Source organism: Loxodonta africana, chromosome 22 (assembly GCF_030014295.1).
Source record: "Loxodonta africana isolate mLoxAfr1 chromosome 22, mLoxAfr1.hap2, whole genome shotgun sequence".
Lineage (NCBI taxonomy): Eukaryota > Metazoa > Chordata > Mammalia > Proboscidea > Elephantidae > Loxodonta > Loxodonta africana.
In genome coordinates this window covers 56568457-56591036 of record NC_087363.1, presented here as the reverse complement: position 1 = coordinate 56591036, position 22580 = coordinate 56568457, and the positions used below count along the sequence as shown (strand labels likewise).

The 22580-nt window shown below is 42.0% G+C and overlaps 1 protein-coding gene across 1 annotated transcript in view; it reads left to right on the top strand.

The window, feature by feature from the left end:
• The window catches only part of GXYLT2 (glucoside xylosyltransferase 2), a 106929-nt gene extending 84657 nt beyond the window's left edge, over positions 1 to 22272 (top strand). Inside the window, exons 6-7 of the mRNA XM_064275011.1 lie at positions 9832 to 10004; positions 17336 to 22272. Of these exons, the coding sequence (XP_064131081.1) occupies positions 9832 to 10004; positions 17336 to 17518 (356 nt within the window). The 3' untranslated portion in view covers positions 17519 to 22272. The remainder of the gene's footprint in view (positions 1 to 9831; positions 10005 to 17335) is intronic.
• Positions 22273 to 22580: the final 308 nt, after the last annotated feature.

The window sequence follows — 22580 nt, the reverse complement described above, 5'->3', positions numbered from 1 at the left end:
GGGGGTTTCATGCTATGGGTTTACCCACATGGAAAGACTAACTTCATCCCAATCCCAAACTGCCATCCCAAATCGGATGGTTCCAGTATGGGTCAGCTGGACCTGGAGCATGGAACCAAGAAATAATGGATAACATTGATTATTTCCTAAGTGCCAGGTGCTGTTCTAAGCATTATCTTATATCATCCTCAGAACAACCCTAAGAATATAATCCCCATATTACAGAAAAAATACCAAGGGAAAAAGGGTTAAAGAATTTACAGACCCATCCAGAGAGTACTGGGGCCACACTCTGAACCCAGGCCACTCCAACTCTATCTCTGTGTATTTGGGGGAGAGGAGAGGTTTCCAGAGATGGGGGATCTTAGAGAGCTGGACAAATACCCTAAAAAGTATGTCTCAGCTACATTACTTTTTTTTTACGTTTAAATGCTGTATTTTCCTTTCTGTTGTGAATCTAGAACCATCTGATGTAAGCAAATCTGTCTTCCCAAACTGAGGAATTCAAAAGATTCAAACAGTTGCCTCCCCAGAAATCCTCTTAACCTGTTGCAGATTATTTGAGGACATGATCAGTGAGTAATACTCAAAGGCAGGTGTCAGCAGCTTTGCAATTAGACACCAGCCCCCTTGTCTTTAATTGGGGCAGAAAACCAGCTGAGCTTAATAGCTTCCGCACTCCCCGTTTTAGATCCAGATGGGCATGGAGTACAAGGATGTTGTAAAATAACCGCGAAGTTGCTGGAACCCCTGGTTCCGAGCAGTAGCAAATAAGTAACCAAACTCTCTGGCTTTAGGTCAGGGAGTGTTAGAGAACTCCTTGATTGTTCTTGGTGTGGCCTGCGTTTAGTCTTCCTGTTTCATACTTGACCCAGGTACTTTCTTAAGCAGGAGCTCTTTGAACTGAATTCCAGTGATACAGTGATCACAGTCACATTTAAAGGTTTTTCTTTGTTCATATTGATTGTGAGCACTTTCTATTAACCAGGCCAAACTACATTTGAGAAAATAATTTGTGACCTTTATCCCTGGAAAGAGAGAGGGAGGCAATTTTAGCCCCAGGACAAGAGATAACCATGTTTACTGTTGTGATTCTTTGGGTTGCCATGGATGAAGCAATGCATGTAAAACCTGTAGAGCTTGTCTAGAGTGTTATTATTATAGCCTCCTGTAGCCAATAGCATTTCTTTTTCAAATGTGATTAAAAGTCATTAAAGAAAAAATGGTTTAAAACTTTTTTTTAATATTGTATTTTAGATGACGGTTTACAAAGCAAATTAGTTTCTCATTAAACAATTAATACACATATTGTTTTGTGATATTGATTACCAACCCTACTACGTGTTAACACTCTCCCTTCTCAACCATGGGTTCCTCATTAACTGGCTTTCCTATCCTCTCCTTACTTTTCGTCCTTGCCCCTAGGCTGGTGTGTCCATTTAATCTTGTTTTGTTTTATGGGCCTGTCTAATCTTTGGCTGAAGGGTGAACCTCAGGAGTGACTTCAGTACTGAGTTTGGTTTAAAACTCTTCATATTATTAGATAGAGTAAATGCCTGCGGGTACATTGTTGCAGGGTTCAGTAATAGACTGACTCAAGCCTGTAGCAGGTATGCAGGTAGCTTGCCCACAGGACACTTCCTGATAGGTAAGCCAAGGCAGCTTCTTCAAGGGGTGGAAGACTGCATGTACATCTTTGAGTTTGAGTCAAGAGTAGAGTTTCATGTTGTTGTTGGCTGCCACCGACTTGGCCCCCAACTGTACAATGGAATGAAATACTGCCTGGTCCTGCACCATCCCCATAATCTGTTGCGGTTCAGACCATTGTGATCCGTGGCTGATTTTCGGAAGTAGATCTCCAGGCCTTTCTTCCTAGTCTGCCTTAGTTTGGAAGCTTTGCTGAAACTTGGTCAGCACGTTAGCAACGTGTAGGCCTCCACTGACTGACAAGTGCTGGCTGCCCACGAGGTGCATAGAAGGGGCAAATCTGGAAAGGGCCAAAAGAGAACCCAAAGTAGAAAGATGGGTGTGTATTAATGCACTTTGGTTGCAGGGAGCAAAAAACCATTCAAGCCATTTAGTTAAGTAAGGGAAGATATTGGGAGGATCCTGGGGCGGTCTCATGAATACATGCATCAGGTAAAGCCAGGCAGATGAGAACTAGCTCTGGGGAGCTGCCAGGGACCAGAGCTGATTTGTTCATCCTTCAGAGGCCTTATGGTCTCTGTCATCTTTGCTTCTCTCTGTGCCTCTGCTTCCATTCTCTCTCACAGCCAGCATCCTTTGTTTGCACATGGCCCAGCATGACTGCCAACCCCAAGTCAACACAACTATACAAGTCTAAAATTGAAGATGATTGATTTCCTATGGTTCCTAATTCAAAGTCTTGAGAATGGCTCCACTCAGCCTATGAATTGATTTCCAGCCCAGCTATGAATCAATTCTCTTTGAGCCAGGAGACTACCCTCCATGTGGTCATCGGTGGCCAGAGGGACAAGATCATGTGACACAAACATAGCCCTCTAGGTCTACGCCTTCTTCAGGGTCAGTTTCTAGAAAAGTAGCTTGTGGGCAGGAAAGAAACTTAAACTAGACATGTATAGATGACAAGGCAAGGCATCAAGCCAGAGAAGAAGCAGTGGGGTTCTGCCCAAAGGGAGAGAGAAGAGCTGAAATGGCCGTGGAATAAACACATAGATTTCCCTTGTGTTGAGTGTGACAACAGGGAGTCAGGAGAGGTGCAGCTAGGGCCAGAGGGAGCAGGACACCTGGTCATATGGGACAAGCTTTACTGTCCTTGACTTGGAATTTCATAAGCCTCTTCTACGGCACTATCAGGACCTTATTCTCATCCTGTCTGGAATGACTGGAGCCCTGCCCTTGAGTATGCAAGCATATTTTCCATACCAAAAAGCACCCAGCAGCTGGCAATTCTGAGCATGTTGTAGGGTTGACAGGCTCAACTCTTTGGTATCAGGACTGTTCAGGAAAACTGATCATGAATTGTTGTTCTGGGAGCCGGGGCAATTCAGGAGCTCTGATGTAAAGTACAAAAGAGAAGGAGAGAGATTTTAGTTTCCTTGTGAGAAGGAGTTGTGTCTACTTTATGTGTTTGTCTTTCATGGTGCGTAACTTAAATGGAGTTGGGGTTCACAAGTCTTGGTTGGTTGAATGAATGGAATTAGGAGAATGGAGTGAAAGGGGAAAGGAAGAGGAAGAGAAGGAGACCACTGCAAGGAAAATGAGAGAAAAGGGAAGTGGGGAGGAAAAGGAGAGGGAGACAGCAAGAGAGAGGAAAAGGATATACAGTAAAACCTGCAAAAGTTGGGATGTGTGTTAGGTGGAAACCTGTCAGAGAAGGAAAACTCAAATATTTTCCACTAACAGAGAGAGAGAGAGAAAAAGTGGTAAGACTGCACCCTGTCAAAGGCGGAAAACTTGTGAGACCTTGAAAAACAAGGCAGTCCTGCCAAGTTCCGGCTCTCACGGGTTTCTCCCTATATAGTAGAAGGAGGCATATGGTTTCATTCATTCATTCAGCAGATGTTTATTGAGCACCTACCGTATGCCAGCTATAGGGCTAGGTGCTGGGCATATGGCTGCAGACGAGATAAACAAAACCCTGTTTTCACAAAACCCCTTCTACTGGAAGAAATAGACTCACAAAGAACAGTAACTTGTCATTCAGAATAACCACAAACTGTGGTAAGTGCTATGTGGGAAACAGATGAGGGGTTGAGAAGGAGCATATCAGAGCTGGAGAGAGAGGAGAGCTTGTTTAAGATTGTGTGGTCAGTGAAGTCTTCTTGGAAGAATTAATTTCCCTTTTCTGGGGTAAAGGAGTCCCTTGGTAGAGCAAAAGGTTAAGCACTCAGCTACAAACCAAAAGGTCTGGCAGTTCAGAATCCACCCAGAAGCAACCTGGAAGAAGACTTGGTTATCACAGCCATTGAAAACCCTTTGGAGCACACGTGGCGTCACCATGAGCCAGAACCGACTCTAGTGTAACAGGTTAACTGGTTTCTGGGGCAAGGTGCATTCTGGGAGAAGGACAAAAAGAATGCTGGGAAAGCTGAGTTCCAGAATGGGACATTTAAAAGAAAACTGTTAATAATGTAATCAGTCTCCATTCCATTGATACAGAGTAGCTGCTGAGGAGCAAGCCTGTTTCACCATGAACTAAAATAACTAGACATAAACTATTCCATAATCTTAGAGACCCCAAGAGTGTGAAATAATCAGAAATGTAAGGAGCAATCAATTCACCCAGTACTTTGTGAGTAGTTAGGAGACCCTGGAAGTAAATATGACTCCTGAAGGGATCACTAAGGGATTATCAGTTAATGAGTTTCTTTATCTATGTAAAATTGAGAGAAAAATAGCAAAGACCCAGGGTTTGAAGATAGGTGGGCTGGAAGAAAGTAGTGTATAATAAATTGCAGTGTTTTGGGGTCTGGGGATTTGAGATTTTACAAGCATTCAGTGTATTATTTCCTGAACATTTCACCATGCCATCTTTTTTAAGCATCATATTTTCCCAGCACTGATAATCTTGCTTAAACGAGATCCGTTTCAGGACAGGTATCGATCATGTGCCAAATAGCTGTCATTAGTTCATTCTATATGTTCATTAGCTCATCTACAGAGGTTTTCCTCCCTCTGCCCAGCCCACGAGGCTAACTCAGCACCGCCCTCCCTACCTCATTACCGAAATAGAGATATCAAAGTATAACCCATGCAAAATTTATCTGTGACTAAAAAGACATATCTATTGATTTCCTTTCCTTTCGATGACAACACCCCAGTTTCCTTAGGGGAGTCACTCTTCCCCCATTGCATGGAGTCTTAGAGCCCTGCCCTCCCCTGGCTCCCCCAAAGCCAGGCAGACTATCTCCTGGGAACTTGAGCCTAGAGAGGAATTACCGAAGAGCAGAGAGTGACTGAGGCTGATTCATCCTGGCAGAATGCTGAAAAGCTGATATGAATTAGTCCCCATCCCCTAGACCCCAGGAACTACCCATTTCCTGCCCAATTCATCTTTACCTCTTATTTTATGAGCTACCTTCTCTCCTTTCAAAAAGAAAATATCCACCCCACCCTTTTTTTTTTTTTTTTTGGCTTAACAAGCTAGAACCAAACGTGGCTACTTGCAACTTAATCTAGGATTATATTTCTTGAACATTTTAGACCCCCCCCCGAAAAAAACCCAAACTCGTTGCCATTGAGCCAATTCCAACTCATTGAGCCAATTCCAACTCATAGCGACCCTATAGGACAGAGTAGAATTGCCCCATAGAATTTCCAAGGAGCACCTGGTGGATTTGAACTGCCAACCCTTTGGTTAGCAGCTGTACCACTTAACCACGACGCCACCAGGGTTTCCCATTTTAGACCAAAGCAGTATATTTATATGACTACTTTTCTACTGTTATCTTCTCCCCTCAAAGAGATGGCCTTTGCCCTAGCAAAGCTAAAATGGTTTATCTTTTCTGAAACATTCTCTAATTTCCAAACTTTTCATTGTGATCAGGCTGTTTTTCTCTACCTTAAATGCTTCTCGAAGCCTCTGTTTCTGACTGCCAAAATTCTACCCTAACTTGAAGTTCAAGTGAAAGTTCAAAACTTCCTCTCATCTCACCTCCCAGAAATAAACTCTCCTTTCTCTGAGCCCCAATAAGACATGGCATTTGTTTATTTTGACCACCCTATGTACTATCTTCCTTAAACCCATTGCCGTAAAGTCAATTCCAACTCATATCGACTCTATAGGACAGAGTAGAACTGCCCCATAGGGTTGCCAAGGCTCTAATTTTACGGAAGCAGACTGCCATGTCTTTCTCCCACGGAGCAGCTGGTGGGTTTGAATCACAGACCTTTCAGTTAGCAGTCCAGGCTTAACCACTGTACCACCAGGACTTCTGTGTCCCTTAAAGAGTATAAATTCCTTGAGGGCAAGAGCAGCTCCTTAGCATTGTGGTGACACCAGTGCTTTGCAATAATGTGGTGAATGAATACTTATTTCATTTATACGCCCAATGTGTTTTACTTTTCTTCCTCTGGGAGAATTCTGCAGGGAGAGGGTGTAAAGATGTGAATTGAAATCTCTGGAATCCAGTTTTATATTTGAGGTTAGACAGCTGGGATTCTTAGGTGGTCCTTGGGAAATCTGTAACACCCTAAACTTGGAAACAGATGTTCTTTACATATACTGTATTAGTTTCCTAGGCTGCTGTAACAAAGTACCACAAACTGGGTGGTTTACAACAACAGAAATGTATTGTCTCACAGCTCTGGAGGCTAGAAGTCTCCAAAGTGTCAGCAGGGCTATGCTCTCTTTGAGGTTCTGGGGGAAGTTCCTCCATTGCTCCTTTCTAGCTTCCAGTGGTTGCTGGCAATCCTTCTTATTCATTGGCTTATAGATGTATCGCTGTGGTCTCTGCTTCCATCTTCCTTCTGGGTGTGTGCCTGTACCTCTTCTCCTCTTTTATAAGGACACCACTTGTATTGGATTAGGACCCACCCTACTCCAGTGTGGCCTCATGTTAACTGATAACATTGTCAAAGACCCTCTTTCCAAACAAGTTCATGTTCGCAGGCACTGGGGGTTAGGACTTCAACATACCTTTTGGGGGACACAATTCAATCTATAATATATACCCAGTTGTACTTTTCCAAAGACAGAGTCTAAAACTTCTGTGAGATTTGCAGAGAGATCTGTGACCTATAAAAGGTTAAGAATGACTAGGTACCTGGAGTACCTATGCCTAGAACTGGAGTAAAACATGTATCACAGGCATGTATGTCAAAAACAATAAGATTCACTCAGTTTACCTCATTTAATCCTTTCAGCAACCTAATGCAATAGTTCTTGGTATAACAATGGTAATAATAATTTTAAGTGCTCAGCTGGTAACTGAAAGGGCAGCGGTTTGAACCCACCAGCAGTTCCGCGGGAGAAAAGGCCCAGCGATCTGCTCCCATAAAGATTTACAGGCTTGGAAATCCTATGGGGCATTTCAGCTCTAACTCATGGCAACCTTATGTATAACAGAGTGAGACACTGCCCAGTCCTGCACCATCTTCACGACTGTTCGTGTTGGAGTCCATTGTTGTGGCTGTCAGTTAATGTGTGGTAAAGCTAAGATTCAAACCTGGATAATTTGACTTCTCTATACTGCTTCTTAAAGGAGCCATGGTGGTGCAGTGGTTAAGCACTTGGCTGCTAACCAAAATGTCGATGGTTTGAACCCACCAGCCGTTCTGTGAGACAAATATGTCGCAGACTGCTTCCGTAAAGATTTACGGCCTTGGAAACACTGTAGGGCAGTTCTGCTCTGTCCTGTAGGGTCGCTATCTGTAGGAATTAACTTGACTGCAACAGGTTTGATTTTTTGGCTTGGTATGGCTTCTAAATTGATGTGAAGTGTTTCAGTAACTCACCAACATTATAAAACCCATAGAACCCAAATTTGAACCTATGTATGTCTGATTCCAAAGCCCCTTTCCACTTTCTCTTTGTCTCACTGGGTTCAGTCCTCCAAGGAGGCTGCCGTAGTGGAGGCCTAAACTACTTGGGAAGAGGCAAAGCCATTCATCACCAAACCTGAAACTCCATGAAGACAGGGACTGGGCTTTCCTGTTATTTGCTTTGTCCACAGTGCACATATCAGGTACTCACTCGATAAATACTTGAGTCAAACAATCAGTGCATCTAGAAAAACACAGGTGGGCTCCGGGACGGTCACTCAGCGGGGAACATTAGCCGGGGCATCGGCAGAGGCGGCAAGTACAGATGCCCAGGTGGGTGTCCTCATCATTGGGTTACAAAAGGAAGCAGTGGGGCTGTGGGGAACTTACTGTGTGCCAGTTACTGTTCAAAAGCACTTTTTTAGATGTTTTACTCATTTAATCCTCACATCCACCCTATTTAAAAAACAAAAAACAGTTGCCATTGAGTTGATTCCAACTCATGGTGACCCCAGATGTGTGAGAGTAGGACTGACCTCAATAGGGTTTTCAATAGCTGGTTTTTTGAAACTAGATCACCAGGCCTTTCTTCTGAGGTGCTCTGGGTGGACTTTAACCACCACTCTTTCAGCTATAAGCCAAGCTCTTAACCATCTGTGGCACCCAGGGCCTCCTCTACCTTACGAGATAGCTATTATTGCACTCCCCCTTTCTCAGATAAACGAAAAACCCAGTGCCGTTGAGTTGATTCCAACTCATAGTGACCCTATAGGACAGAGTAGAACCCCCATAGAGTTCCCAAGGAGTGCCTGGCAGATTCGAACTGCCGAACCTTTGGTTAGCAGTCGTAGCACTTAACCACTTTGCTACCAGTGTAGGGGGAACTAAAATGCAAAGATGTCACACAGGTAATAAACAGAAGAGTTGGGATTCAAATCTAGGGATGACTACTACTGCGCCCTGCTGATGGACTATCTATGGACAAGTGCATCATGGTGGAATGGAGTTCATCTGTGAGAAGGAAAATCTGATAGTGCATTGTGAACAATCAGGAATTTGATAGAGGGTTCCTGATGTCGCTGTGGCCTCTGAAAGACAGAACCTGCTAGATATATATACACGGTCCACCAGAGGGGCTGTGTGATGGTCTCGTCGTTCTTTGCTTTTCATCTGGAAGCCCTCTGCAATCTCTAAGCAGTGATCCTCTGCTTGAGAAGAGGATACCTTCAGCCCACCAACAGGCCCTGCTTTAAGTCACTTTTCCAGTAGTGGTCACTGATTTGCTCTAATCCTCTGTGCTCTCTTACCAAGGCCTTCCTCACCGTCAGTGGCACACATTTGCAGATAGCTTTCATCCGTAACTCCTCTAATTCCAGCCTGTACTGGAATCATGCTGAGGAACCCGGAAGCAAGGGGGTCATGAACTTGTTGCTAATTATAATGCGAGTCATCAAAGGGAAATTTTCTGAGTCCAGTAGAATTAGAGCAGTTTCTCAGCCTCGACCCTACTGACATAATCCTTTGCTGTGGGGGGCTGTTCTGTGCATTATAAGATGTTTAACTGTATCTCTGGTGTGTACACCTAGATACCAGTAGCACCCTACCCCATGTGTGATAACCAAGAATGTCTTCCTCCAAACACTGCCATGTGTTCTCTGGGGGCAAAACCACCCCTGGTTAAGAACCACTAGGTTAGAGATTCAAAAACAAATACACACATGCACAGAGAGAGAGACACCAAGAATATAGTCACCTTGGTGTAGGGATATTTTTGTTTTATACTTTCAGTTTTTTTGTCTTTGCTATTGTAAGGTTTTTTTTTTCCCTTGTTTGATTTTTGTTTATTTGTAATCAAGCTTGACTTCTATTTTCTGCATCTGTCCATTTCACAAAAACTTTGTGAAGAATTGATTGTGATAATAACTACTAACACTACTGAGCACAACATGCATTTTTTCACTCAATCATCAAATAAGAGGATGGTCCTGTTACTCCCATTTTACAGATGAGGAAACTGAAGCACAAGGAGGTTAAGTCATTGGACCTAGGTCTCACTGTTTGTGAGTGCAAGAGTTGCAATTCAGACCCAGGCTGCCAGATGCCCTGGTTTGCCTTCTTGTACACGATGCTATACTGTCTTCCTTCTTTGGATGAAACTTAAAATATCACTACTGTGTGCCCCTTTAATTCCTGATATCAGAAGTTTAACAAATGTCATGAAATTGGGCCCATGAATCATGATCACACTCATATGCACTTACATTTTGCATGGTCTGCAGTTTGTAGAACCATTGTTTTAATCGCCAGGCATAAGATGTGAGCTGACACTCACTGTGGGCATATGTCTTTCTTTGTCACCACCAGAGTGTCTCTATGTGTTCCCCTGCCATTGGAACTACCGTCCCGATCACTGCATGTACGGAAGCAACTGCAAAGAGGCTGAACGTGAAGGTGTGTCTGTTCTGCATGGGAACCGAGGTGTCTACCATGATGATAAGCAGCCAACTTTCAAAGCCCTCTACGAAGCAATACGGGATGTAAGTGTCCTCCTGCCACTGTTAGGCAGCCGTGCGTGCTTACAGCATGAAGCAGATGGGAACTTGGTCATCAGTCCCTTTGAAGCCCAAATGGCTCTTCAGAAGCTTTGAATGACACCGATTTACCCCAACTCCAGTCACTCTGTTTTCACTATAGCCACATGCCACCTAATATTCTACTATATCCACTCTTTTTTTTTACTGTTTCCAAGTAAGTCGCTCTTTTTTTTTTTTTTACTTAAATAAATTTACTGAGGGAGTGCCTTAGTCATCCAGTGCTGCTATGACAGAAATACCATAAGTAAATGGCTTTAACAAAGAGAAGTTTATTTTCTCACAGTAAAGTTGACTAAAAGTCCAAATTCAGGGTGTCAGCTCCAGGGAAGGCTTTCTCTTTCTGTTGGCTCTGGAGGAAAGTCCTTGTCCTCAATCCTCCCCTGGTCGAGGAGCTTCTCAGGCACAGGGACCCTTTGTTCAAAGGACATGCTCTGCTCCTGCTGCTTCTTTCTTAGTGTTATGAGGTCCACAACTCTGTTTGCTTCCCTTTCCTTTTATCTCTTGAGAGATAAAAGGTGGTATTTTTTATAGGCCACACCCCAGGGAGACTCCCTTTACCTTGGAGCAGGGAGGTGACCTGAGTGAGGGTGGTGTTACAATCCCACCCTAATCCTCTCAACATAAAATTACAATCACAAAATGGAGGACAACCACACAATGCTGGGAATCATGGCCCAACCAAGTTGATACACACGTTTTTGGGGAGACATAATTCAATCCATGACAGGGAGGATATTTTATACCAGGAAGGGAAATCCTGGGCCCTTTGCCATAATAGAGAGCATTAGGCAAGGGTAAAGATAATACCCACCACCTGTCTGTCAGTTTGTCATACTGTAGTGCTTTGCGTGTCACTGTGATGCTGAAAGCTATGTCACTGGTATTTCAAAGACCAGCAGGGTCACCTATGGTAGACAGGTTTTAGTGGCACTTCCAGGCTAAGACAGACTAGAAAGAAATGCCTGGAAAATTTTGGAAAATCAGCCAATGGAAACCCTCTGGATCACAACAGAATATTGTCCGATATAGGGCTGGAAGCTGAGCTTACCAAATGTACCAACAGTCATGAAGATGCAGAAGAACCAGGCAATGTTTCATTCTGTTATGCATAAGATCTCCATGAGTTAGAGCTGACTCCACAACAACCAACAACAACAAAGATAATACAACAAAAATAAAACAGCATTATTCAGTTCAAGCTAAATATGTTGCCTGGTTGCTTGCTCCAACCTCTCAAGTAATCAGGTATCCAGGTGGTCAATTAGGACGTGAGCTAAACGGACAGTAACAGTTAAGCCTTTATTCCGTTACTGTGACAGGGCAAGCAAGAGGCAAGATGAGCTCCCGGTGCTCCATTTCCCCATAGAACGGCCCTGGCAAGGAGAAGGTGGGTGCGGCGCAGACAGAGGGAGTCATCCTACTGCTGAGAAGCACCCAAAGCAGACTCCTGCCTTTTACTGACCCGTGGGTCAGGTGAGGGGAAGGAGAGGGGAAAAGTCTGGGACTGAAGAGGTATTGAGTCAAAATGGAAAAAAATGCTTTAGGCGAGATCTTTAATAAGGAGGCCACGAATCTAGGTGCCGTGGGCATATGAGCATGGCTGACGGGAGAGGCCTGAATCCTTGCCTACAACTCCCTCGAGAAAACTGCAGTGCACTGACTGGGCACCGAGCCTGGCGTGGAAGGGCAGCTTCCCTGTGGCCTGCCAGGCAAAGCCTTTTAATTGCCTGTGGTTGGCCTGAACCATCACCCGCAGGATTTTTGCCAGTAGCCAGGCTCCTTAGAACCTGAAGCCCGCCCTTAACTTCATTGAAGAGATCGATTAGCAAGTGTTAGGGAGGCGTTAAAGACATATTAGAACTACAGATAGTCCCTGACCTCGGATGTATTGGAGTTACAAAGAACCCCACTTGGTACATCTTACCATCAGTAATGTGTACTACATATAACGTTGCAGCGCGTGATTGGCTGGTGCTATCATTCTCAGATGTTCCACATTATGACTTACTGATCAAACCACTGCCACACAGCAGGCTATGAAAATTAAAAAAAAAAAGGATTCGACTTACGTCGGAGTGGACTTACAATGAATGGACTTGTCAGAATGGAACCCCGCGTTAAGTTGGGGACTACCTGTACCTTCTGGTAGTAAATGGAAGGTTGAAAGAACCTTACTTTGTGGTTCATCACCTACAATCAGGTCAAGCGCTACCTGCTGGCATCTTGCATCTCATGCTTTGGGAAATTCTTCAGTTCACATCATCTTTTACCTTGAGATTGCCGTGTGAAAACCAGCAAACGCTACTTTCGGGGATTACTCTTTTGAATCCGTAATTCCAATACATAGAGTAGGTGTTAGGAAACTTGGGCAGATCTGGCCTGCTCCCTATTTTTATAAAACATGTGGTCTGAGAATGGTTTTTACATTTTTTAATACATAAAAGAAGAAGAATATTTTATGACCTGAGACTATTATATGAAATTCAAGCTTCAGTCTCGATAGTCTTACTGTGACACAGCCACGCTCATTTGATTTCAAGTTGTCTCCGACTACTTCCACTCTACAAGAGCCGGCTGAGGGGAGTAATTGCGACAGAGAAGGTATGCCCTGCAAAGCCTAATATAGCTAGTATTAACCCTTTACAAAGTTTGCCAACCACTGACATAAACTGTGTAGACCTCATCAGGGGTTTTTTCATCAGGGCCTGGGAACCTTGGGTTTTCATGAACAGTCTTTGGTAGGAGGGAGGTAGGGGGATGTATCGTGTAAACTGGTAACACATTTTTGAGTATGAAAATGTGCTTTTGCTAGGGAGAGTCCCAAATAGTTGTAACTCTGGAATTCTCAGAATTGTCTTCCGTGCAGGGAAAGAGTTTAGTACGTGTATAATTGAACACCTCTCTCTTCTCTGCTGTATTTTCCTGCTGTTTGGTTTCCAAAGGCCAGGTGATTTGATTACACAGACAATTTGTTCTGTTCCTAGTGATACCATCACATTTAGATACTCAAACACTGACTCCAGGGGCAAACCCATTCAGGAGTACAAGTGGAAGTTAAACAAGAATGTGGGGATATCATAGCTGCTCTCAGATTTCTTTTATAATCTGTCAGCCGTGGTTTGGACTTGAGCAGTTGTGGCTCTTGAGTTACAACTTGTTTGTTTTATGGGGAACCAGAAAGAAAGCCAAATAATTTTGTCTCATGAACGATCCTGCCCGAAACACTCAATGATGTTCTTCAGTTGGGCCTTAAAAGACCATTTTCATTCAGGCATTTCAATCAGGAATATCACTAACTCATCCCCCAAGCGTGAGTACATCTAGACCAACCCCATCATAAAGGATATATTTCCCCATCCTCCACAATGCTGTGCACCATAGAATAGTAGGTCAGACCTTGGCTTTGGGGATAACAGACCTGGGTTCAAATCCCAATTTTGTCATTTTCTGGTTATCAGTCATTAATTCTGTGTCCTTACCTTTCTGGACCTCAGTTTTCATCACCTGTGAAATGCATTTTTTTTTCTTTTTTAGTTGTACTTTAGATGAAGGTTTACAGAACAAACTAGCTTCTCATTAAACAGTAAACATATTGTTTTATGACATTGTTTAACAACCCCATGACATGTCAGCACTCTCCCTTCTTGACCTTCGGTTCCCTATTACAGTCCCCTCCTGCCTTCTTGTCCTTGCCCTGGTGCTGGTGTGCCCCTGTAGTCTTGTTTTGTTTTATGGGCTGTCTAATCTTTGGCTGAAGGGTGAACCTCAGGGATGACTTCATTACTGAGCTGAAAGGGTGTCCTGGAGCAGTAGTCTCAGGGTTTCTCCAGTCTCTGTCCGGCCAGTAAGCCTGGTCTTTTTTTGTGAGTTAGAATTTTGTTCTATATTTTTCTCCAGCTCTGCCTGGGATTTTCTATTGTGATCCCTGTCAGAGCACTCAGTGATGGTAACTGGGCAACATCTAGTTGTACTGAAATGGATTTTTTATAAAAATGTCTGTTTATAAGTATTTTCTCTCTCACTATCTTAAGTTCTCTTTTTCTCTGCACCTGTCTCTGAAAACATTCTTTCTCTCTCACTCGCTCTTGCTCTCTCCTTCCCTTCCTCCCTGCATCTGGCTCTCTCACCCTCCAACACCCTAGCCCTAGTCCTAATCCCTGTGTATGTTTATGTACTTTCCTACCTCCTGGAGGAGATAAGGCAATCTCTCCCCATCATGGCCCCTGGAAATCCATCTGTCAGATAGGCATTCTTTCAGAAATTCTTTCAACAATCATGTATGAAGCATCTATTTTATGCTAGGACCAATCCCAGGTTCTCAGAATTAGAAGATAACAGGACTGACAAAGTCCTTGTCCTCAGGATGTGTGTATTTTGGTGGGATAAGCCAGACAATATTCACATACACAAAGAAACAAAGATCATACCAGATCATGAATGGTGTCAGAAAGGAACCAGAGCGGGGTGAGAAGAGTGTTGCATTAGCAGGGGTCATCGGGGAAGATGCCTGCCAGCCTGAGGCTTGGTCAGCTGGAGGCAGCTATAGGTGGATCTGCAGGAAGAGCCTGCTAAGCAGAAGGAATTGGTGTTGTGTGCCTTTGAGTGATTCTCACTTAGCAACGGGGAGTAGATCACCAGGTCTCCACCGGCCCCTTCCCAAGTGGCTGCTGGGTTCAAACCACCAACCTTTCATTTAGCAGCCAGTTGGTTAACCGTTGCACCACCAGGTCTCCTTAGTGAAGGAATAAATCCATTGCCGTTATGTTGATTCCGACTCATAGTGACCCTATAGGACAGAGTAGAACTGCCCCATAGAGTTTCCAAGGAGTGCCTGGTGGATTCGAACTGCCAACCTTTTGGTTAGCAACTGTAGCACTTAACCACTACGCCACCAGGGTTTCCAGTGAAGGAAGAGCCAGGAGGAAATCCCAGAAGCAGGGAAGAGTTTGGTGTGACCATGGTGACCTTAGTGGTGATGTAGGAGGGAGAGGAGGAGATGAGAGTGGAGGGTTCCAGGTCACACAGAGCCTTTAAGACAAGGGGGGAGTGTGGATGGTGTTCTAATTGCAGTGAGAAGCCTCTATGGGAGAGTAATATGTTCTATTTATACTTTAAAAATATGACCCTTGGTGGAAGGGGATGGGGGGAAAACACAGAAATTCTTTATGAGACTTATTAGAGCCCTCCAAGGGAGAGAAGGGGCTGGCATGGACTTGTGTGGTAGCAGGAAGGTGGTGACGAGCAGCCATGTTCAGGAACTGTTGTAGAAGCAGCTACAAGACTTGCTGGAGGGTTGGATGAGGGCTGTGAGGGGAAGAAAGGAATCAAGGGTGACACCAGTTTTTAACCTATTCTCTTCCCTCCACTGGGGATGTTGTCAGTTGCCGTCAAGTCGATTTCTGTCTCATGGTGACCCCATGTGTGCGGAGTAGAGCTGCTCCATAGGGTTTTTATGGCTGTGACCTTTTGGAAACAGATCACCAGACCTGTCTCCTGTGGCATCTCTGGGTGGGTTTGAACCACTAACCTTTCGGCTAGTAGTTGGGTGCTTAACCATTTGCGCCACTGAGGGATTCCATTGCTGGGGATACAGTGGTGAAAAGGACAGATTAAGGACCGGCCTTACAGGGTCTATCAATTGTCTAAATTCTGTAAAAGAAAAAGTGTTCCCAACCTGATCTGGGATAGAACCTTCTTGTATTGTTGTTAGTGCCATCAAGTTGGCCTCCAATGCATGGCCACCCCATGCACAATAGAGATGCTGCCCAGTCCTGCATCGTCCCCATGATCAGTTGCAAATCATACCATTGTGAGCCACAGAGTTTTTATTGGCTTTTTTTTGGGGGGGGGAGTAGCTTGCCAGGCCTTTCTTCCTAGTCTGTCTTAATCTGGAAGCCTCATTGAAACCTGTTCAGCATCATAGAAACATGCAGGCCTCCAGCGACAGAGGGGTGGTGGCTCTGCATGAGGTTGCATTGGCCTGGAATCAAACTTGGGTTTGATTCTACCATCAAACCACCTTTTTATATTAAAAAAAAAAAAAAAAAAAAATTTTTTTTTTTTTTTTTAATGCATAATCCCTTCTGGGAAGAAATTGAGATTTCTGATAAACATGCTTAGGCAGTATTTCTGATGAATTGAGAAGGGATTAAGACTTGTTCTAGGAAACCAGACACCCATCCACTTTGCCAACTGTCAGGCAAGAATCTACTAACCTTAAACCATTAATTCTTCCCTTTTCTTTCCTCCAGTCTTTTCATACACAATGTCTTTGCCAAGAACAAATCTTTGACCTGACCAACTAGAGGCTTTTTCCCTTGCAGCAAGATTGTAATAAAACTTTGACACATGGTTGTAACTAAATGGCCTGAAAGATTTATTTTGGAAAATACTGCTCGCGGACACATTCAATGGGAAACAGAAGAATTAAAAAGAACAAAATCACAGAATCTAAAAAGCTCAATATTAAGTGGAAAAAACAACAGCCAGTATCCAGTACTTGAATTATTAAAATAAAGTTCATTGCTAACAAATTTCAGTAGTATGTAATTGCTAAACTGTGGATTTCAGATCACCATAGACAGGCCCTGAAGTTTCTTCGTTAAGATTGCTACAAATAGGAAGAATTCCATGTCTTGATATTGTAGATTTCAAGTATCTACTTCAGTCTTTCTCCTACTCAACAAGAAGGTGCTATATAGAGAATAGTAGATATGCTTTGTCTTTAGATTTTAAGAGCTTTAAGGACCCAAATAAATCATCTTTTTTCTAGAAGTAAAGAAACTGAGGTCCGGAGAAGTTCAATGATTGCCTGTGGCTGCACAGCCAAGTCAGGATTTAAACCTAGGGTTCTCTGAGGTCCTTTTTGCTATGTTTGTTGTTATCGTTAGTTACTGTGGGGTCAGCTCCAAATTATGGTGACCCATGTACAACAGAGACAACAGTTGCCCAGTCCTGCAGCATCTTCACAATGGTTGGCACGCTCAAGTCCGTTGGTGCAGCCACTGTGTGTTTTGAGTGCCTTCCACCCTAGGGAGCTCTTCTTCCAGCACTTTACCGGACAATATTCTGTTGCGATCCATCATGTTCTCATTGGCTAATTTTCAGAAGTAGATCTCCAGGCCTTTCCTCCTAGTCACTATGTGAAAGAACATACAAAATACAAAACTATGACTGCATCCTTGCAGTAATGGCCCTTTCGTTTCTCTAGTAAGTTTTTTTTTGCATTTTAAGTGGCATTTCAGCAACTAAAATAAACTTTTTCTTTCTTTCAGTTTCCCTTTCAAGACAATCTCTTTCAATCCATGTATTACCCTCTTCAGTTGAAGTTTTTGGAGACTGTCCACACTTTATGTGGACGAATCCCACAAGTTTTTCTGAAGCAAATTGAGAAAACAATGAAAAGGGTTTATGAGAAACACATCATCATCCATGTCGGCCCCAACAGGATGCACTGAAGATTTCATGCTGTTTTCCTTTTGATTTTTGAATTGTAAGCAAATCATTCAGGCATCTCATGATCAAGGAAATGTTACTCTTGATGTTGCCTGGATGGTTTTTGTATGGATATTGAATGGTGCTCCGTGACTATTGAGTTTAAAAGGCTCTGTTAAATTTTGCTAAATTAGTTGCCCCTAAAAGGGAATGTGCTTTTCTTTAGTTTTTTTTTCCCTAAAATGTTCTTTAAAAAAAAAAAAAAAAAATCACTCATATAAAATTGTTTGAGCAGGGTGAGCTGTCTGAAAATGAACATTTGTGAGCCTTCCAGTTCCTGGTGTCTTAAATCATTTCAGTGTCATCTGATATATTTAGGTAGCATTCCTGAGACTCTTTCTATGCAATTCCTCCCACCATTATAAAAGTAATACATACTTGTTATTTTAAAAAAAAAAAACTTTTAGAAAATACAGGTCCATGGAGCAAAATCAAGATTAGCCAGCTCCTACCAACCAATGGAAAAGGTTGTTGTCATTTTAATGTAGTTCCTCCCAGTCTTTTTTTTTCTTTTCCTGTATTTATTTGCTGACTGTGTTTTCCATTATAATACATATCTAAAACAGTCTGAGTACACGCTGGCCCCTATGCTGAGATGTGTATGTAGGAGATAAAAGGTTAGATAAGATGAAGATTATGTTTACAGTGCTTTATTTAAAATACATCTGGGGAAGCACTCAGATTTCAGTGAATTGGACAGTGTTAAGAGGATGATGCAGGTCTGGGGGTGTTTCTCAAGAAAAATTGTTTAGTTTTGTTGAAGACTAAACCCTATGCAACAATAGCTTCTGAAAGGAAGTTCAATAACTGTGTTAAACCCAAGGGGTTTGTTTAGCCAAAAGATGTGATTTGTGTTTACCCACAGACAAAAACATTTTCTCTCAAGTCATCAGGAGTTGTGGCCATCTGTTTTTTTTTAAACTCTTGAGCAATAGGTGGAAATCAAAGACCACCTTCAAAGTTAAAGTGTACCAAATATATAGTTGAGCTAATTCCACTGGCAAAAAAAAAAAAAAAAAAAATTCGACTTCTTAAGAGCTTTAGAAAGGTCCTTAAAAAAAAAAAAAATTTTTTTTTTTCCCTCTAGGGTTACCCAGCTGTAAGCCAAGGATCCGGGCAGGTCTTATCTCCTAGCTACAGTAGAGGAAGTTCAATATTCTATTCCCCAAAGGTATCTGATTGAATCCAGTTGGTATCAGCATAAGGACATTTTGCATAAAATGCTTTATTCATCTCAAGTGGTTTATGCATAAATGAGCTCCTTGATTTGCAACAGCCTAGTGAGTTTAGTAGGGCATATATCATCCCTATTGGGTAAATAAGGAACTTATTACAGAAAGAAATGAACATACCCAGTACAATTGCTATTCTGTAAGACATGGAAACCTTAGTGGTGTAGTGGTTAAGAGCTATGGCTGCTAACCAAAAGGTTGGCAGTTCAAATCTACCAGGTGCTCCTTGGAAACTCTATGGGGCAGCTCTACTCTGTCCTATTGGGTCTCTATGAGTTGAGATTAACTTGATGGTAATGGGTTTGTTGGTTGTTTTTTCTTTTTTGGTTTATAAGGCACACAGGTATGAATAAGATGTATTCCATTGTACAGAGGCATTTTTGGAAATAAAAATACTAAGTATTTCCATCATGTGTAGAAAGTGATCTTAAAGTGTAAAATAAAAAAATACTCTTTTATTAGTATAAGTGTGCTGTTGTTAGGTGCCATCGAGTCGGTTCTGACTCATAGTGACCCTATAAATACAGTAGCCTATATATTGGGATCCAGTAGTATAGCATAGGTTTTATATCAGCAGAAGTCTTACCCTGAAAAGATACATGAAATATATTACAATCTCCGCACTACAAAGAAATATGTAGGTATCAATCACTATTTGTATGCAACACCATTATGGCAGTAACAAAGTTATATCTAAAATGTTAGGGTAATAACTCATTGGGGTTTTTTTGCTTGCTGGTTTGTTTGGATCAGCTAACTGACCTGTGGTTTGTTCATTTTGTTAAGAAACTACTGTTATGATGTGAAACGCTTATCTTTGCTGTTGAATTTGATGATTCCTCATTTTACCGTTAGAGCTGACATCGTTATTTTATATTTTTGGTTCTAGGTCTGCCATCCTTGGTCTGGGTACTTAAGATGAGGGAAACGCATACTCTATACCCACAAATAGGGTTTCAGTGAAGGAGCCAGCAGGTGAACATGATTCCCTCACCTCCATGATCATTTTCTTTCTACTTATTCAGCATGGCCAGTAAACCCCACAGGTGTCACTTGGATTGATTGGTAGCTCAAATCCCTTCCCTTCCTTTGGCTAGTCTCACAGAAAAATCTGCTCTAAAGACTTTGGGTACAGCAATGCCTTTTTCTTTCGTGAGGGCCAGGTTTACCCACAATGCTCAACTATTGGTGCTCATCTGAATAAGCTGGGCAGGATTTCCAGCAGTCACTGATAGACCTCTAGAATATTCTAGAATGATAAATGTCGGACCTTGGAACCTGGTATAATTTTATACCTTGGAACTCCTCTGCTGTATCCCAAAGTTTTAGGTAGATTTGGAAGAGGATTTAGGGACAATTTGCTCTGCTTCCAATCCTCACTACCTGAAAGTGCTAATTATTTTCTATACTCAGGAGGTTACCAGGAGGCAGTATTTTTTCTGCCTTTGATAACTGCTACTTTAAAAAAAAAAAAAAAAAAAACCGTTGCCGCCGAGTAGATTCCGACTCATAGCGACCCTATAGGACAGAGTAAAGCTGCCCCATACGGTTTCCAAGGGGTTTTAAAATCTGGGAACCACAAATTTAGTATACTTCTAAAACATACAGTCTATGGGCTAAAGTTTGGCAAAAGTTGCGTTACCCTGTGCCATACCAAAACAAAACCAAACCTGTTGCCCTCAAGTCAATTCTGACTCATAGTGACCCTACAGGACAGAGTAGAACTGCCCCCATAGAGTTTCCAAGGAGCACCTGGTGGATTCGAACTGCCAGCCTCTTGGTTAGTAACTGTAGCACTTAACCACTATGCCACCAGGGTTTCCCCTGTGCCATACTGAATCCATATTGGGAAGAGCATGAGGCTGGTTCTTTCCTCTGCCCCTCAAGCCCTCCTCCTTTTTCCCCTCCCCTTGTTTCTTTTTAAATTTTGTTTAAGGTATATGACTATGGCGTTCCATTGGAGAGTGAAAAGATATTTTCTAATAGCAAAATGTGATAGTATCTTTGTATGCATAGAGATCGAGCCTTTTAATAGCAGCATGAGAAAAAAAAAATTTTTTTTTTCTTGGTTGAAATGCTGACAGCATTTTCTTGCTGAATTTTCTCCACTATAAATCTCAGAAATTATGACTTACATTGAAAAGTCCAATATTTGAAAAATTAACCGGCCAGAAAATCAATTTGAGTTTTTCTTTCACTTCCAAAATGACCATTTAGCATTTTGTGTACACCACCACAAGGTTTAGTAATTTATCTGAAATACTTTCTATTTCATATTCAGTGCTTCCATTGCAAATTGTTTTGACTTTTGCTGAATTTATCTTGAAAATGGGCATTTATATGGACTCATAGAGGTTTGATAATTATTTTTCTATGGTATTTGTAAGCAAAAAAAGCCACAAACATACAAAACCTAACCACAGTCACAGAAAAGTGACCCAATAAGGAAATAATCATCCCAACTCATCCTGAAAACAGGGCAACAATCTTACAAATTTAGATCTATGTGTAAACATTGCCTGGTATTTATACATAGTAGATAAATTGTCTTTGATAAACCAAAATGAACATAAATTCATAACTGAATTCAGAAATATGTTGAATTTCACAGGAGTACAAATCATTATATTCTTATTTAATAAAATGGTAGGCAAGCTTTCTTATGTTTTTCTGTTCCTCTCCTACCTTTTCATTGTCCTCTTTTTCATTTTTGCCTTTCCCTTTCTATGTATGATGTAAGCTTCTGAGGAGTACCAAAAGGCTTGACTTTATCAGCAGAGTGGTGGGCCTTGGGGGGAACCCTGTGCAGGCTGAATGAAGTTCTAATCCTTCCATCAAACCTTTATGCTACAAGTTTTTCAGAACTTAAAAACACACACACACACACACACACACACACACACACAGAGGACACATGCAATAGACACACAACATAAACCTCTTAAAGGAGCAGCCAGCATGTGTTTATACTCTGAATGGAAGAATTTAGACAGTGAAACCTTAGGTCAAATCATTTCACAATTGCAGCATTGGTATTTAAAGCAGATGGAACTTCTCTAGCAAAGAGACGGAGAGCTCTGTCCTGGTTTTTTTGTTCTTTGCAGGTCAAAACTGGAAATACTCTCTTGAGTCTTCGACACAAAGTGCTCGTGTTTGTTTCACCATATGCATAAATATGGAAGAATCAGGTGCAGTTTCCTCTTCATCAGCTTTACATGTTTGTGTTGTCAGTGAGAAAGTGCACCCATTGTTTATAGCTCCCAAGGAGACCCTGAACACGTTGTTTATGTTGGAAGGCTTTTTGGGGGTAACTTTTTGTGTGTGTGCATGTTGTGTGTGAACATAAAAAAGGTATTCCAAAGAAAAGGAATTATTACAGCAAATTAAAAGAAACACAACTACATATTAGGATTTAATTACCATCTTGTCTTTTTAAATGCCGCCTCCTGTTTTACCTTTTTTTAATTAAAAGCTTTTAAAAACCATGTGTTTTGGTGTTACTTTGGAAGTGTGTTTCTTTTCCTTTATATTTCAAGTTTAAAACGTAAGTTTATTACTTTCTAGTTGAACATAACAGTCCTTCCAACTTTAAAAGAAACATTTGGTTCTCAAGTAGATTAGTCTGTTTAAAAAATCGTTAAAAATTAGTCTTATTTAGAAAAAGGCCATACTGTAAATTATGCTATTTGGTTTTAATGGTGCTTTGTGTGAGAGCAAGAATGAAGAGAATTTGGAGAACGGGAAAATTAGTTTTCCACTTTTCTACGTTTTGTTTGGCAAAACTGAGTCTGAC